This window comes from Varanus komodoensis, unplaced genomic scaffold (genome assembly GCF_004798865.1).
Source record: "Varanus komodoensis strain SLA01 unplaced genomic scaffold, ASM479886v1 scaffold17, whole genome shotgun sequence".
Lineage (NCBI taxonomy): Eukaryota > Metazoa > Chordata > Lepidosauria > Squamata > Varanidae > Varanus > Varanus komodoensis.
Window position 1 is genome coordinate 10,958,350 of NW_025335505.1, and position 17,007 is coordinate 10,975,356.

The 17,007-nt window shown below is 41.2% G+C and overlaps 1 protein-coding gene across 2 annotated transcripts in view; it reads left to right on the plus strand.

Moving 5' to 3' along the window:
- Positions 1 to 2,183: 2,183 nt before the first annotated feature.
- Positions 2,184 to 17,007, plus strand: part of RAB31 (RAB31, member RAS oncogene family) — a 33,493-nt gene continuing 18,669 nt past the window's right edge. For both annotated transcript variants that reach the window (XM_044426312.1, XM_044426313.1), the window contains exons 1-2: positions 2,184 to 2,272; positions 13,474 to 13,553. In XM_044426312.1, coding sequence (XP_044282247.1) covers positions 2,234 to 2,272; positions 13,474 to 13,553 — 119 coding nt within the window. In that variant the 5' untranslated portion in view covers positions 2,184 to 2,233. The remainder of the gene's footprint in view (positions 2,273 to 13,473; positions 13,554 to 17,007) is intronic.

A 17,007-nucleotide genomic window follows, 5' to 3' on the forward strand; every position in this document is an offset into this window, starting at 1 on the left:
TCCAGGTGCAGTTAAGCATTTTTTTTAAGTGAAGGCAGCAGGGCACCATTTGGCAGGCTCTACACAAGATGATAATGGTGACATTGGTGACCATGAACACTATATTGCTTACCACTGATATAGGGTACATGTTGGAAACATAGATATAGATATATCCACTCAGAAGTAGTATTGAGTGCAATGGAAATTACTCTCAAGAAATTGGGTATAAGTTTGCACTGTTAGTTTTCTTGACTTGATCGATTGTAATGTATATTTATTGATTGATTTATTTAAAGAATTTTTATGCTGCCCCCTTTGCAACAAGCCTCGGGGCGGCTTACAAAACAAACAAATATTGAATAAAGTTTAAAAATCCGGATACATCTCGGCAGGTGTATAATAAATAAATAAATAAATAAAAACAACAATTAACAGTTAAAATATTGTTTAAATAAAAAGGTCTTGGCCAGGCGCTGAAAAACAAATAATGACTGTGCCAGGCGGACCTCTCTGGGGAGCATATTCCATAGGTGGGGTGCCACCGCAGAGAGGGCCCTCCTCTGGGTGCTCACCCTCCTAATATCTTTCACAGAGGGCTCCCGGAGAAGGGCCTCTGCCGCCGATCTCAGGGGGTGGGAGGGCATATATTGATTCTATATAACTCATAAAAAGTATTGGACCAGTTTTTAATAACTTCACAATGTGTTAGTTATTTGCTGGGTTTTAAGTCAGAGTTGAGCAGCTGCTATCAAAAGCAATACTAGTCACTCACTCGGAATTCAAGAATAGGATCCTATGAAAGTATAGAGTCTAAAGTTTAGACAGAAAACTGCCTACAACTCCCAGCATGCCCAGTCTTTTCTGTCTTTAGGCTTGGAAATTTTACCAACGTTTTCAGTTGAATTAAATATCAAAAAGTTATTGCTACTCTGATATTAACTTATTATTATGCTGCACCATTTAGTACTGCATTCTACACTAAAAATTATTTCAGACAGTAATTCAAGTCCTCTTCAAAATCTTGTGATGGGGGCAACCTCCTCAACCCCATTGTTTGCTTGTATATTTGAATTCATCTGACCACTTCTGCTGCATATCATCATCAGCAAGTATAGAAGGTTCCAACTTTAAGAGGAAAACTGAAGCACTATATTTTCAAATCAGGTGCATTATTGATACTTTCAGAGGATACAAAGATGCTATGTGTTATGTACACGATATTCATTGGTATTTGAGTACTTAATGTAAGAAACATTCTGAATTTGTGTCTCTGATTCTGGTAATATGTTATCTATACAGAACTGTCTCCCACACCTATCCATATCCCACTGATGAGTTTAGGTAAGATTGTAAAACTCATCCCTTGGAGTAGTAGAATATATCAAACAAAATAAGTAAATCTGTACGCAGGATTTCTACAGGTTACAGAACCCAGACTTCCTTTCTAGTTCCTTTCCAGCTTCTGTAGAATTTGAAGCTGCTTTTACCCGGAGCGACTAGTACATACTGTATTCCAGGCTACAGCTTCAATGATGCATTAATTAGGAGAATTGGAAAGGCTTTGCTCAGAGTGATCTAGCTAGGTGCTATTGTGTGTAAATCCCATTACATCCGGAATTATGTATCAATGGCATTTCTAGCCCTACATTAGGGAATAATATGTTTAAGAACAATTTCCTATTTTTGAAAATGTTTTTAAAATATAAAATCTGCTTCAAAAACGGCTGAGTGGCATCCTGTCATTCACTGATGGGGGGTGGGGGGAATTCACACTTTCAAAGTGTTTTAAAGTTAGAAAGTTACCCACCATGTTCCTATTCCCTCCACTCGTTTGGCACGTTGCCTTTCGTGTTCCACACTGGAATATTAAACAATCGCCCAGAGGAGAAAACTAGGCGGGACTCTGCGCTGCTATTGAACGCGGCCGGGTCTGTGTCTTCGCTGCCTAGAAATGCTCGCGCAACAGTAGCGGCACCGCCGGCGCACAGACCCAAGAATGGAAACCGCGCCTGCCGAAATATGCTGAAGCACAGCTCTTTCGTACGTGTGGGGTTTGGGTGAGGAACGCACCAAAAAAGACGCGAGGAGGAGCTGGAGCCGCCGGGGTTGTGCTCATGTGACCGGCGGCGGCCGAGGGCTGGGGCTGCCCAGAAATAGCGCGGCCGCTTTCCCCGTTCGGCGGAGTTGGGCGCCGCGGGAGTCCGGAGGATCAGCTGCCCCAGAGGATGCCAAGCCGCGACGCCCCAAGCAGATGATGGCGATACGAGAGCTGAAAGTGTGTCTGCTTGGCGTGAGTAGCGACCGACAGGCGAGGCGCGGGGCTGGCGGGGGACCGTGTTCGCAGGCGGGAAAACAACGGCCAGCAGCTCCCTGGGGCAGCGGGAAGAGCGTCCCTGGGAAGTGCGCGATTTGCAGAACGGCTTCCTTTGTCTTCCCTTTGGCCCGGGCTCGGCCAGATGTGGGCTTGCTCCGCGCTCGCTTTGCTCCTTCTCGATTTGCTTTCTGGGAACTTTGGCAGCGAAGCAGTTATATACTACATAGGCAGACATCCCCTCCTCCCCTCGTGTCTGGGATTTCTTTTCCCACATACTCCCCCAAAGAGCGAGCGAGCGAGCGAGCGAGCGAGCAAAAGCAAGCCGTTCCTTTCACCTGGGAGAAACTGCTTTAGCTACCTCCTGGGAGAAAATCTAGCGCACTCGCAAACAGGAAGCCTCTGTTTGGGTTAAGTACCCTATCAGGTCGCAGGTGGGGGTTCCCATGGTTGGAGGTTTCTTTTTACAGCAGTGATGATGATAATCGCGTGTAGAACACTAGTATGATAGTGAGAAACTGGGCTGGAGCCCCTTTTCCTAACATACACTTTTCCCATGTGGCGAGAAAAAGATGATTGATTGTATGGAGAGAGCTTCTGTCATGTGAACCCCAACCTGCAATCCGAGGTGTCCAAGTCCCAGACACAGACTTAGCACCGTAATGAAAACTAAGCAATTATCTCCTACTGGGGGAAATATATTTCCAAGGTCTGTTAACGTTGTATTTCTCAGCTGCTGAACCAGACAGTGAAATTTAGCGCCCTGCCTTCCATTTTCTTCCACTAGCTAAGTTATGCTTTATCCAGACATGCTGTTTTTGTGGCTTATATTTAGCAAGTAATGTTTAGTGCTCCAGAGAGGAAAGCGATTGCTACATACTTTAACGGATTTTGGCAGTAATGGGACCAGAAACTGCCTGCATGCAGTTAATGTAGGACACAGCTCAGCTAAAATGTTGTCTTTCTGTGCCTGAACGTGCCCTCCTTTTAGAAGAGTTCATTGCAGAAATATGGTAAGTTCCTCTCTGCTGTAACTTGGCACACCCACACAGACCATTTTCCAGGGAATTGCCTCTTTTTACTTTTAGCTTTCCGTAGAAACTTTTGGCTGTAGAAATGAGACACTGTTTTGCACAGCCATGGTAATTTTACATTTTTTATAGCCTTGCCTCACGTTTATTTAGGCTGGAAAGACCAGCTATTAGTATTAAGAATGCAACAGAAAAAGATTTAAAACTCCGACCAATATTTACAAAAAAAAAGTACATTACAAGGCAAGATACTGAATCCACTTAAAGTGGATTAGATGCAAATGGATTGTTGTTTGGAGTAGTTTTGACAAAAAACACTCCAGTGAGTTAATTAATTCTAAATACCTTCCAACATCAACTGCACAGTACTCTGCAGAGTTTACAGATTTCAGACCTATGAATGCAACAGGACCAGGAGTCATTGTTTTGCAGACATACTTGAGAGTAAAGGTGTAATACTGTGCATGTACTGTGCATGTACATGTGTATTTTAATATCTAAATGTGCATAGGATTTTACCCTACGTCCCACTGCACACTTCCTAGAAGACATCTATATGATATATGGTGGATCCATTTTGTGTTGGACATTCAGTGTACCTTGTTTTTTGTTGTGCCTCACACAGCAAATTGCTGATGATGTTTTTGGTCTGGAATCCTGCTCTTGCTTTAGAATTGCATCCGGCATCAGTGAACCTCGGGTACGACAAAATGGGTGACAGCTGTAACAGATGTTTTTCTGTCAAAACGTTCCCTAATTCAATCAACGTAGCTTTGTTTTTAATGTTTTAAAATAAGCATTTGCTGTGTACTGTGCTCTGTGCTATTTCACTGAAATCATGGAAAATATGTACGTGGCCTAATGAACTCATTGTAGGAATTTCTTTCTGCATAATTTATTTTTTCAATTTGCTGTCCAAACCAGATGTGTTACAGCCTCTAGAGGAAAAAAAGGCAGCTATATATTTGTAGCTTATTTGCCCTTCCCCTCGTCATGAACAAAAGAATTTTTCCTCCAACACAGATGTATGTACAGTTAAATTATTGTTGAAAACCGCCCAGAGAGCTTTGATTATTGGGCTGTATAGAAGTTAAATAAATAATAAGTAATAATTATCAGTGTTTAATGAGGTGCCTCAGTTTTAGAGCTAAAACATTTAAATCATGTGTGAAGGTCTTTCAGCTGTGTTTTTTCTGTGGACGTGCAAATCATAAAGATAAATTTTCATTTTAACTATTAACATATTTCTGAACGTTATTTATTTATTTAGGAGACTTCTATGCTGCCCCATTCGCCGAAGACTCGGGGCGGCTCACAACCATAAACTTCAAAATAGAATAATATAAATTAACAATATAAATTAAGTTGCCCTTGCCAAAGAATAAAATGAATAAATAATATTAACAATTAAAATAACATTTGAATAAAAAGGTCTTATTTGTTTTTCGGCACCGCCGCCGTTATTTGTTTTTCGGCACCAGGCGGACCTCTCTGGGGAGCTCATTGCATAGATTGGGCGCCACCGCAGAGAAAGCCCTCCTCCGAGTACTCACCCTCCTAATTTCCTTCATAGAGGGTTCCCGGAGAAGGGCCTCTCCTGCAGATATCAAGGGGCGGGCGGGCATATATGGACGTAAGCACTCCTTCAGGTAACCAGGACCCAAGCTGTTAAGGGCTTTATAGGTCATCACCAACACCTTGAATTGGGCCCGGACTCCAATGGAAAGCCAGTGAAGGTGACGGAGGACTGGAGTCATGTGAACATAACGCCCAGTCCCCGTCATCAGCCTGGCAGCTCTATTTTGAACCAATTGAAGTATCCAGACCGTCTTCAAGGGTAGCCCCACATAGAGCGTGTTACAGAAGTCAAGTCGGGAAGTCACCAACGCGTGTGTCACTGTCGCCAGGCAGTCGTACTCCAGGTAGGGGCGCAGCTGATGGATCAGCTGAAGCTGAAAGAAAGTGCTCCTCGCCACCGCTGTCACCTGAGCTTCCAGTGAAAGCTCTGGGTCGAGGAGCACTCCCAAGCTGCGAACCTTATCCCTAAGAGGGAGTGCAACCCCATTCAGGACTAGGTTCAATTCACCCTCCCCGAAGCCCGATCCGCCAACCAACAGGACCTCTGTCTTGTCTGGATTGAGCTTCAGTTTATTGGCCCTCATCCAGCCCATTAGCTCAGCCAGGCACCGGTTCAGCACAGCCACTGCCTCACCTGGATTGGTGGAAAATGAGAGGTAGAGCTGGGTATCATCAGCGTACTGGTGATTCCGCAGCCCACACCTCCTGATGACCTCTCCCAGCGGTTTCATGTAGACGTTAAACAGCAAAGGGGACAAAATGGAGCCCTGCGGTACTCCATGGCATAGCTGCCATGGTGCAGAGCCATAGTCCCCCAGCACCACCTTCTGGAATCAGCCATTGAGATAGGAGCGGAACCACTGCAAAGCAGTGCCTCCGACCCCCAATTCTGCTAGCCTATCCAGAAGGATACCATGGTCGATGGTATCGAAAGCCACTGAGAGGTCCAGAAGAACCAACAGGGATGCACTCCCCCTGTCCTTCTCCCTGCACAGGTCATTGTACAGGGCGACCAAGGCAGATTCAGTACCGTAACCGGGTCTGAAGCCAGACTGAAATGGGTCCAGATAATCAGTTTCATCCAAGAGTGCTTGGAGTTGTCCCGCCACCACCCGCTCCAACACCTTGCCCAGAAACGGGATGTTGGCCACTGGTCTATAATTAGTGGCCATCTCTGGATCCAGTGACACTTTAAATTACTCAATATATAAAACTATGCATGGTTTAGCTAAAGGTAAATCAATAAATATTGTCCTTTGTAGGAAAAAATGTTGCATTTCATCATTCTTTAAAAAATGTAGTTTATGCTAACATGAATTTTAGGAATGATGATGTGTTTTGCTCTTACATAGGTAAGCAAGGCTCATAGCCAATTCTAGGAATATAGTGTATTGATTGCAATTCTGTACACACTTACCAGGGACTAAGTACCACTGAACTCCATGGGACTTACTTCCCAGTAAACATGCATAGGATAATACTGTCAGTCCTGCTAAGTTCAATAGAATGTAACTCCTACATAAGATAAATTCGATTGTGCTCATACAAGTCTGCATGCTGAAAGACATTAATGCTAAATTTAGTTTTACCAGAGGTTTTTTCAGAAAGTGTTTCTGTAGAAACTGCAAGTTCTAGGCTTATACAACCCTCCAACATATAAACAAGAGTTGGAGAGACACAAGAAACAGAGGATATGAGCTTCATATATACTAGTCTGGTCCAGGAGTCTGTGGGAAGAGATTCCTGAAATTAAGGAATTAAATCAATAACCTAGAAAACCACCCACTTTAATAAGGGTTCATTCACGTCACTATTCATGAAGTTGTGCGGACAGTTTTACGCAATACCCTTCCTGTAGTGAAATGTCAGACTCTAGGAAGTAAGTGTCTAAAGGACACACATGGCAACTGTCGCTACATAAGCATCCAGTTAGAGGAGCACCCCAAGCTGTATACTTCGTCCTCTCAGAGGAGTGCAACTTATCTAGAGTATTCTGCATAACTTAAGTTTGGTCATAACTCGCCCACCCCACTAACAGTAGTTCTGTCTTCTCTGTGTTATGTCTCAATAACTGATTGTTCTTGAATTGGATATACAATTCTGATTTAGCATGTCCATGAATTCCCTGCAATCTTTAGAAGGAGAAAAAGAGGTAGCTCTAAGTGTTTTCTGTGCAAGTTGAAAAGCACAAGATGGAACCCTGTGTCATCCTAAAGGCCATGAGGTTCAAGAGCAGCACTAGCACTGTGTGAGAACAACTGGAACCCCCGCAAACTAGTGTCCCATTATCCATCTCTGCAGAAAGCTTAGAAGGCTATCATAAAGTATGGTACTCAAACCCTTTGAGGGGTCCTGAAGAAGAAGGTTGCACTGGTCTAGAAGAATCTATGAAGTCACATTCTCTGTACCTTCATTTACCAGTGTGGGTCATCCACCATGGCGACCAAGGCAGTTTTACTTGCAAAGCTGTTTCAGTCGTTGAGGCCCAGGGTGCTTGGCCAAGTCTGGTAAGCCACTTATTTCCTCGAGTCATGCCTTTCATGGCTTATTATATTTAATAGGGAAGCAATATAAGGCTGGGACCATGAGGTAATATATTTTTCACTGAGAGAGGGATTTGTGCTAGTCCAGTAGCCAATATACAATTCCTGAGTGAGGTGCTCAAGCAGGGGTTGCCAGTCAATTCCAGACACTCTTGAAGGAATCTGATGTATCATTTTAATCAGACTTTGGGCTGCTTTGGAATGGAAAATGCCTTGGTCACCGTGTTGGATGATGTCTACTGGGAGAAGGACAGGGGAGAGTGACATTGTTGGTTCTTTTGACCTCTCAATCTCTTTCAACAGCATCAACTATGGTATTCTTTTGGATAGGCTTTCTAGATTGGGAACTGGAGGCACTGCACTGCAGTGGTTCCCCTTCTACTTCCTCAAGGTATTGCTAGGCGATTATTGCTCTGTGTCTTGGCAGCTATACTGTGGGACTCCACAGGGCTCCATTCTGTCCTTCACACTATTTAACATGTATGTGAAGCTACTGGGACAGATTATTTGGAGGTGTGGGCTGAGGTTTCATGTTGCAGGACTTTGGGAAACACCCCCTCACTCAAGGAGTCATGGCCCCTACCAATATTCAAATACACAGGAGCTGTTCTTTAAACCTATGTCTATGTATCCATTTCTTTAGGGTTGTCTGACCAAAAGGCAACCATAGCAAAATGACCAGAAGATGCCATGTTTGACACAGCTGTAAAAGTGGAATATATCTGCAGATGTTTTGCACACTGGCCTTAGTTGCCTAGTAAAGTTTCCATTAATTTCCATGCTGTAAAAGGCCTTATACTACCAGAAAAATCTCCACCAACTGATGTTGAGCAAATGCAGGAATGATGGAACAATAAACATTGCTGTCACCATTACAGTCACAAAATAGGCTCTATGGAGGCTCTAGTCTGTGTTTAGCTGAATTCATCTCAGGGTTTCTTCTATTTGCATTCTAGACATTGTCCTTTCCATCATCCACTGACTTCACTCCTCAGTATAACATAGTTTGCTTCTATGATTTTCCTGAGCTCCAAGATCAGCACAGACAGGGACTGCAGCCAAAAAATTAAAAGGCGCTTGCTCCCTGGGAGGAAAGCTATGGCAAATCGAGACAGCATACTAAAAAGCAGAGACATCACCCTGCTGACAAAAGTGCATAGTCAAGGCTATGGTTTTCCCAGTTGCAATGTATGGCTGTGAAAGCTGGACCATAGGGAAGGCTGAGCACTGAAGAATTGAGGCCTTTGAATAGTGGTGCTGGCGGAGACTCCTGTGAGTCCCTTGGACTGCAAGGCAATCAAACTGGTCAGTCCTAGAGGAGATCAACCCTGACTGCTCTTTAGAAGGCCAGATACTTTAGATGAAACTCAAATACTTTGGCTACCTAATGAGAAGGAAGGACTCCCTGGAGAAGAGCCTAATGCTGGGAACAATTGATGGCAAAAGAAGAAGGGGAAGGCAGAGAATGAGGTGGCTGGATGGAGTCACTGAAGCAGTCAGTGTGAGCTTAGGTGGACTCCAGGGGATGGTGGAGGACAGGAAGGCCTGGAGGAATGTTGTCCATGGGGTTGCAATGGGTCGGACACGACTTTGCAATTAGCAACAACAACAACAATTTGGGAGTGTTGAGTCCGAATTTTTGTATTCCAGATACTGGCCAGGTTATCAACAGTACTGTCAAACATACCAGTAGAACTCTGATACATGCTGAAATACGTTTGGATTTACTCCTCTGTTTAATTCCAACTGAACTGTGAGTTGAGCATTATTTCAACACCGGTGATGGGACAGCATTCCCTCGGAGAGCAGGGTAGCTTTGGAAGGCTGTCTAGAAGATGCAATTCTGATCTCCAACAACTTGCTGTTGTTGTCACCCCCGCACCCGCTGTCTGTGGCACCCACCCACCTCTGTTTAAAGTTAGGACTAGCCATGCTTTTCCTTTTCTGCCAAGATGTACAACATAGCTGCTGCATGGGGCCCACTGCAGGAGGAATTCATGTCATATTTCAGCAGGCAAGGCTGGAGCAGCTTTATGGGAGGAGCACCTATGGGCCTGTTTAGTGTTACCATGTGATGAAGAAAAGCGTTCAAATGGTTGCATTTAATGGAAAGGAAGTAAGTAGGAGGACGTCTGTGCAGGCAAAGGAATTGTGATAATTGGCTAATAAGTTTGCACTTCAATAGCTGAAGGTGAACAGTGCAGTCATTTTCTGAGTTCCCAGATCAGCTTTTCAAACAGATGGGACATATCTTGAAGTGTGGGAAGATGTTAATGGCTTTGGTACTTGCAAATATAATCATCTTAAGGATCATACTTATATGCTACATTATAACTTTGTTTTTAGTTTTAGTCAGCAACCCTAATGCAATTTACAGAATCCGTATTCCTCTAGTTAGCTGTTCCAGAGCTACTTCGCATAATTGCATAAATGGGGAGGCAGCCATAATAATGAGAAATGTTTTGTATCTGATTCCACAGAGGAAGTACTTGCCAGAAGAACTGTTTTTAAACATTAAATAGGAATAAGTTGTGGTTATGAAATAAGTTTGTTCCACAGCAATTATTTTTATTCATCAGCATTATCACAGGATGTTTCTGATGTCATTGAGAGTCCTCTGGTGACCTTGGCTTGCTTTCTGCTGTCAGTGTTAGGTCAGCTGGACCAGGATCAAAAACTATTTTGAAACAACAATAAGCAAAAGATTCTTCCAAGGCGTATCTCCCTACTAAAAATTTGCTCCATAACATTTTGGGCTCTCCAGCTAATCAGTACTTTACTATTATACATGTATGAGTAGCTACTCAATTTAGAAATAGTTTTAGAAATATGAATACCTGAGAAAGGCCCAAATATATCAAGCAGAAATAAAAAGCATAGGACTTCTTCAAAGAATAAAATCATACTCAACATTCCAGAGGTTGCTTACTTTATGTATTTACTGTATTTGTAAGTGGGCTGCTCACAAAAAAACAGAAACAGCAACATAGCAAAACAGGAGGATGATATAAACAGCAACAAAAACAACAATAAAACCATCAGCAAAGAGCAAATAAAACCATGATTCTAAAAGCCAGTAGTAAATAAGAAAGTATTTACTTGGCAGCAAAAACAGGATAACCATGGTACCACTTGCAAATCTTTAAGGAAGAGAGTTTCAAAGGTGTGATAATGGAGAAGACTCTTTTTCTTGCCAAATCTCCTCTTACTTCATTTGGCGGAGTTCACGAAGGAGGGTCTCTGTTGAAGATCTAAGTGGTCTGGTAGGGATACATGGAGACAGGCGTTCCTTTAGATATCCTCATCCCAAGCCGTTTAGGGTTTTGTATGTTAATGTAATCACTTTGAATTGTGCCCAGGCAATAACAGGAGGTCAGTGAAGTTGGCGGAGGAAGGGCCCTTGTTAATAACAGCGCTGCTCTGTTTTGGATTAATTGAAGGACCCAGATCATCTTCAAAGGCAGTTCCACATCGAGCATAGGATCATCCCCTTAGGTTAATTTGGCTGCTTTGTTTATCCCTGCCACATTTCACAGCAATTTTTTTCTAACCATTGCCATCACTTCTCTTTCCTCATTTGCTACCAGTGAAGCAAAACTAAGATTCTTTGTTTGTAGTAGTGGTTGTTTTGTTTGAAACTAGATTGCGTAAAAGAGCTATTATCATAAGATTTTAAAAAAGCTTAAGATACTTTGAAACCACAACCTAAAGCTCAGTTAACACTCACTGTAGAATATTCTTTATTTTCAACATTTCTTCTACATACACAAATCATAAAAAATAACAGACAAAAATATACAACCTTAGTAAAGCTAATCCCCTAACAAAAATCCATACCATTAGTATCCCAGTAGTTACCTTGTATCCAAACAGAAACAGATCCTTTGATGTAAAACGTAATATGTAAAACGTAATATGTAAAACGTTAGACATAACTAGCATCTGGATGAAGTTAGAGAATTCGAGCTCTGTCAGCATTTTTAATTAACACTAGTTCTTGAAAATGAAAACTCCATTCTTACCACTGCACTGTAAACTTTAAAATTATACAATCATTAAAATGCTTTGTAGGGTAACACTTTTTTCTGGCAGCAATTTAAAATGATTTTAAAGTTTGCTTTACTATAAAAGATTTCTAAAACTGTTTCTTTCTCATCATACTAGACAGAGGATTGCAGTGACTGAATATAGCCTTTCATTCTCAATAGCAGGCATAGGAAATCTCTTATCTACAGGCCAAACTGGCTCACAGAAGTCTCCCATCCAATCTGACATTTTCTTTCCCAGTCTTTGCATTAACTACCCCAATCTTTGATCAACAGCTGATCAGAGTTAAGATACTTCCCATGCTGTGCCCTCTTGCATTTAGATTATTTTAAAGCCTCAGTTGGTGACACTGGCAACTTTAAAAGTCTAATTCTTGGACGATGGGGGATACTTTTTGTAAGGGGAAAAGGGCAGCTATAGCTATGATAGGAACATTAGCCACAGTGATGGGGTCTGTGGAGATACACCCCTTGGGTTCTCCCTTGAGCTGAAAGATTCTTTTGCCAGTTATCCTGGATCAGTGACTTGTAATAAAAGGGTAGTTAAAGGCAATTAAAGCTCAATAACCCAGCAAATAATTGAGCTGTAGTTTTGTAGGCATGCAAGTTATTAGCAAGAATCAAGGTGTACATTTTACAGGTGGAAGAGCTGATCCTCTGGGATTTACTCCAGAACAGACTAGCATAGAAATAGGTATGTTTTGTATGTTTGGTGGTGTTGGGAAAATTCAGATAAATCCTGGCAGAAAAGGGTGATTTAATCTTCCCCGTGAATCCTGGTAATTTTTAAAATTATTTATTATTTTTACTTTATTTTATTTCTTTTTTATATGTTGTTCCAATAATAAAAGTTTCTGGATGGCTTACAAAAAAAATCATTCTCACCATTAATGAAGAGGCTCTGACAGTCGGAAAATGCCCTAATTAGTAAGAATTACATCTAACCCTGTTCATTTTGCTTCCCATGTACTGTAGATTGGGCAGAGATCTATTGGCACATCTAAATCAACCTTATGTCTACCCTGTCTTATATCAATAGTTTTATCTAGAATTCCTTCTAAATACGTTCTCAAGATGGTATGCTGCAATTGTGTCTTTCTGAATTCCTCATATCCAGACTCAACAGCCTCCAGGCACTGCTGTGGTTATTTATGGAAAAGCAAATGTAAACTTTCATTTTGATGAAGCGGAGTGTCATACAATATTTTATATATGATGACTACTACTAGTTTAGGTGCCAACTTTGCCCTGCAATCATATTTCCAAGGCAGTGTATGGAAGTATACTTATTACTAAGTATGTTAATATTATGTTATTCTTGAAGGAAAAGGAATAAAGTACTGATTTGGGTTTGAGTATTAGCTTTCATTAGTTACTGTCTTCTGTAACAAATCTTATGTAGGGTCTTCCCCTTGTGGCAAGATAAGAAATTGCACATCAAGAATTAAGCATCGTCTGCCTTGGCTGAGTGGTAAAGTCCAAAACACATAAAAGCAATATTTTTTTTACAACTTGCTAGCTCAGATTATTTTTAAAATGCACACTCAATGTTTATTCAGAAAAAGTCCATTTGTGAGACCTATCTAAATGTAATGTTTTAATGATAAGAAAGCTAAATATTGTAAATATTTTTGCTGGCAAATTCTTACTCCTATAAGTGTCATTCAGGCAAAATCTATTTTGATTAGAGGAAAGAAAAACCTACAATATAATTACTTTGCACTATTTTATTACATAATTGAATTATTGAGAGCCACAATTGTAATTATTACAATTGTGGTATAATTATTAACAATTCTAGACTGGGACTCGGGAGGTCTGGGTTCTAGTCCCCACTTAGTTATGAAGTCACTGGTGGATTTGGGCCAGTTATTGTGTCTCTGCTGAGCCATAAATAGGTCCCTAACTAGAAGATATTTCATTTTAACAGAGACCTGATTTCAAGGTAAAGTTGAAATAATTCTTCCTTTCTTAATTTTTAGGATACAGGAGTTGGCAAATCAAGTATAGTTTGCCGATTTGTTCAGGATCATTTTGACCACAATATTAGCCCTACCATTGGGTAAGTTCTTTCTCTTGATATACACCCTCTGTGGAAACATTTCGTGAATTCTTTGTATTTCAAGGTTTTGGCAGAGCTCACTATTCAAAATGATAGTGTTTGTGTTCAATGTTTCTGAATGTTGCAGACTATGGAGTAAGCATATTAACTTCCTCTTTAGATCATGCCATTTCTAAACAAGTAATTATGCTATACCAGGAGCAATTAGCCATTATGCGACATTTATTCTTCCATTTCCTTCTCTATCTAGATCCATGTTTAAAGCAGGGGTAGTGAACTTGAGACCCTCCAGATGTTGCTGTACTCCCAGCTGCCATCAGCTCCAGTCAGATTGGCTGGAGTCAGGGATGATGGAAATTACAGCCCAACATCATTTGGTGAGCCACAAGCTCCCCACCCCTGTTCTAAAGAGTTTTAGATATATACAATTAGCCTTGGATTAATTTGTCTTCCTCCTCCTATCTGCTGGAATCAGAAGCCTTGACACAGCTCTCCTGGGAATGAGCAGGTCAGTTGCAAATGCCTGCAAAACCAGGAGCAGGCCTGTAGGTACCTGAAGGGTTGGAGCCTGTATAAACAATTGGTGGAGCTGGAAGCTCTATAAAAAATTTCTCCGCATTGCTCAGCTTTGCAACAGCATTACTGGGTTTTGTGCTGGCTGTACTGCGTTCCTGAGCCTGTTTCCAGACTTGCTTTATCTTTGACTGTGCCTTAACTCCTGTTAGTTCCTACCTCTGGTCTGATTCTGCCTTGCGGCAGCTGCCTGTTTCGTGTTTTCTCTGACCGTGCCTTTTGCTGGTAGCTGACTTCAGCTTGCCTCTGGACTGTGCTTCATCTTGGATTCTGCTTTGTTTTCCTGACCTGGCTTTTGCCCATATGGCTTTTACCCTTGCCTTTGGACCTACATCACTATACCGAAATCTGTATTTGAACTTTTCCTTTGGGCTGCTTGCGTTCTGCTAAGATCTCTGTGGCTTTCCATCACCCCGATCCTGGTATTCTAGCTGTAGATGCTTGCCACCCGTGCCTGGTACTGAGAGATTCTCATTTTTTATGCTTTCCCTAACTACTACTTTTAAATGAATCCTGTACTGCGTAATCATACATTTCTTAGCTCTTAATATTGTTTTATTAATTATTGTACATGGTTTATATCTGGTGGAGGAAAAACAGGGAAATGGAAGAGGATAAAATTATGCAGGCTGATGAAATATTTCAAAAATGTTAACGCCATTTCTCAAGAAATGGATTTCAAATAGCATCACTAATTCCTTTGACTTAAAAGAATCACTCTTTTCAAGCTAGATCTGCTAATTTTGCCTTCCATGAATCTATGTTAAAAGCTTTTTCCCTGCCATGTTGCCATATGTACCAGGAGTCTTACACTTTTGGCTGATGAAGCAGCATTAATATCTTACAGCTTGCTCAACTGTTAAATGTGGAGAGATGGAGGAATGTGTCATTTATGGTTTTAACTTTTGTGAACCACCCAGAGAGCTTTGTCTGTTGGGTGATACAGAAATGTAATAAATAGATTGCAGCTCCTACCAGCTTTAGTAAGGCTAGTCAATGGTGAGTGATGATGGGACTTAGAATCCAACCACACTGGAAGAGCCACACATTCCTCAACTTTAATCTTTTCACTCATTTCCTTGCCTCCCTGAGTTGCTGTGGAAATGGTTGCACGGTTGCTTGGATTTTGGAAGTAGTATTGTTATCTTAGCAATTGCCTCTCCCTTTCAGGGGCAAAAAGCCAGTTGGCAGGGCTTATTACAAATAAATTCAGTTCTGGAACATGCGAACCAAACAGTGCATCTGTGTGTATACATTGAGCACTTCTGTTTTGAGTTCACTGCAGCCATTGCCATGCCCTGGAATTAAGGATTAGGGCTCCTAGGTCATGTAGATAACCCTAACCCTAACCCTAACCCTAACCCTTTCAGACAAAATCGGCACCCAGCATCCTTTTTGTTAAGCAATTAGTGTCACTTGCAATACAGAGGAATGGTTTGAAGTCCTTGTTTCTGTGGCTTTGAGAGTGCTGGTTGGTGCAGGAAACCTGCGAGAGGAAACGAAGTACTACACAAGGGACATGGAAGTGACTGATGTATTTGTTCTCTGTAATAGGCTTACCTTTTGAGATTAAATATAGCCTAAGAGAAAGTGAATCTGAGCAGGAGTTAGAGCTATCCTATTTCAACTTGAATGCTAGCTTTGGGCTATTTAAATGCATCCGCATGAAGGACATTTGAACCAGTACTATGATATTTAAAATATACTAGCTGACAATCTTAGAATATATTTTCCACATAAAACAAACATATCATTTCATAATTCATTACATTGCCTTGGCTTTTAACAAGGCAGCTCCAGACAGTGTAAGTGGCTGGCATGTAATTCATCTTTATTAATTTTCCTGAACATCAAAAACTTACAAACTATGCAATATAATAGTCATAAACCAGACCCTGACTTGAATTTAATTCATGCATATTTATGTCTATAGACAAATCTGCCAACCTGTGCTAAAGCAAAGATTTGATGACTTAAAGAACTGTCTTTGAACTGTGCCTTCTAGAAATCTTATCACTGTCCCAAAGCCAGTGCACAGTGTGATGCCTGGGGGCGGGTGGTGTGTGTGTGTGTGTGTGGTGGGATATGTGATGCTGTTTTACCAGACAATCCTGAAGCACCCTGCCCCAGTGTCATGAAGCTGGTAAAAATAAAAATGCGTAGAGCTGGGGGTTTGGTGGGGGATGAGAGGAGGTTATGTGGAATTCTGTTCTTGCTTAAAGCACTGTTCTTTCTCCACCCCTGTGGTAGCATATTCTACACCTGGAAAATATGAGATGTTGGTTGAATTGGTAGATGATTGCATGCTGTGGGTGTAGCTATTAGTATTGCTCAGTTGTGGTTGTGGTGTTCCTCCAGTGCTAGTCAGACCATAGCAACATCACTGCTTTATGCCAGTATTATGGAGGATGGATATCCTTCCATTGCCAAAGAAGCAGAAATTTGGTTTCTTACTCATTATGTAAAAAACAAACAAACAAATTCCATAACAAGAGCAACCTGGTATTATTATTGGAGCAATAACATCTATTTCCTATTTAATGGGAAGACCATCTCTTAAGTGATTAATAAATGTGAAATTGAAAAAAAATACTACTTAGATGTAATTTACTTCAAAATAGCAACTTCTATATAGCAAATGCTTAATTCATCATTGTTACTCTATTAAGAGCAATTCTGTTAAAATGTCACTATGGAGTTTTTAATTTTAGTTAATTTTAATTAGCAAAAAATGATCAATTCTGTCATCCAATCAGCTGACATAAATCAAGATTTTCTAGAAGTGCAGTCTTGTGCTTGTTTCGACAGCAAAATATGGACAAAAATAAGAGGTGAAAATCTGTATGTGATAAAAGCTTACTTTAATTAGTTGTACCAAGGT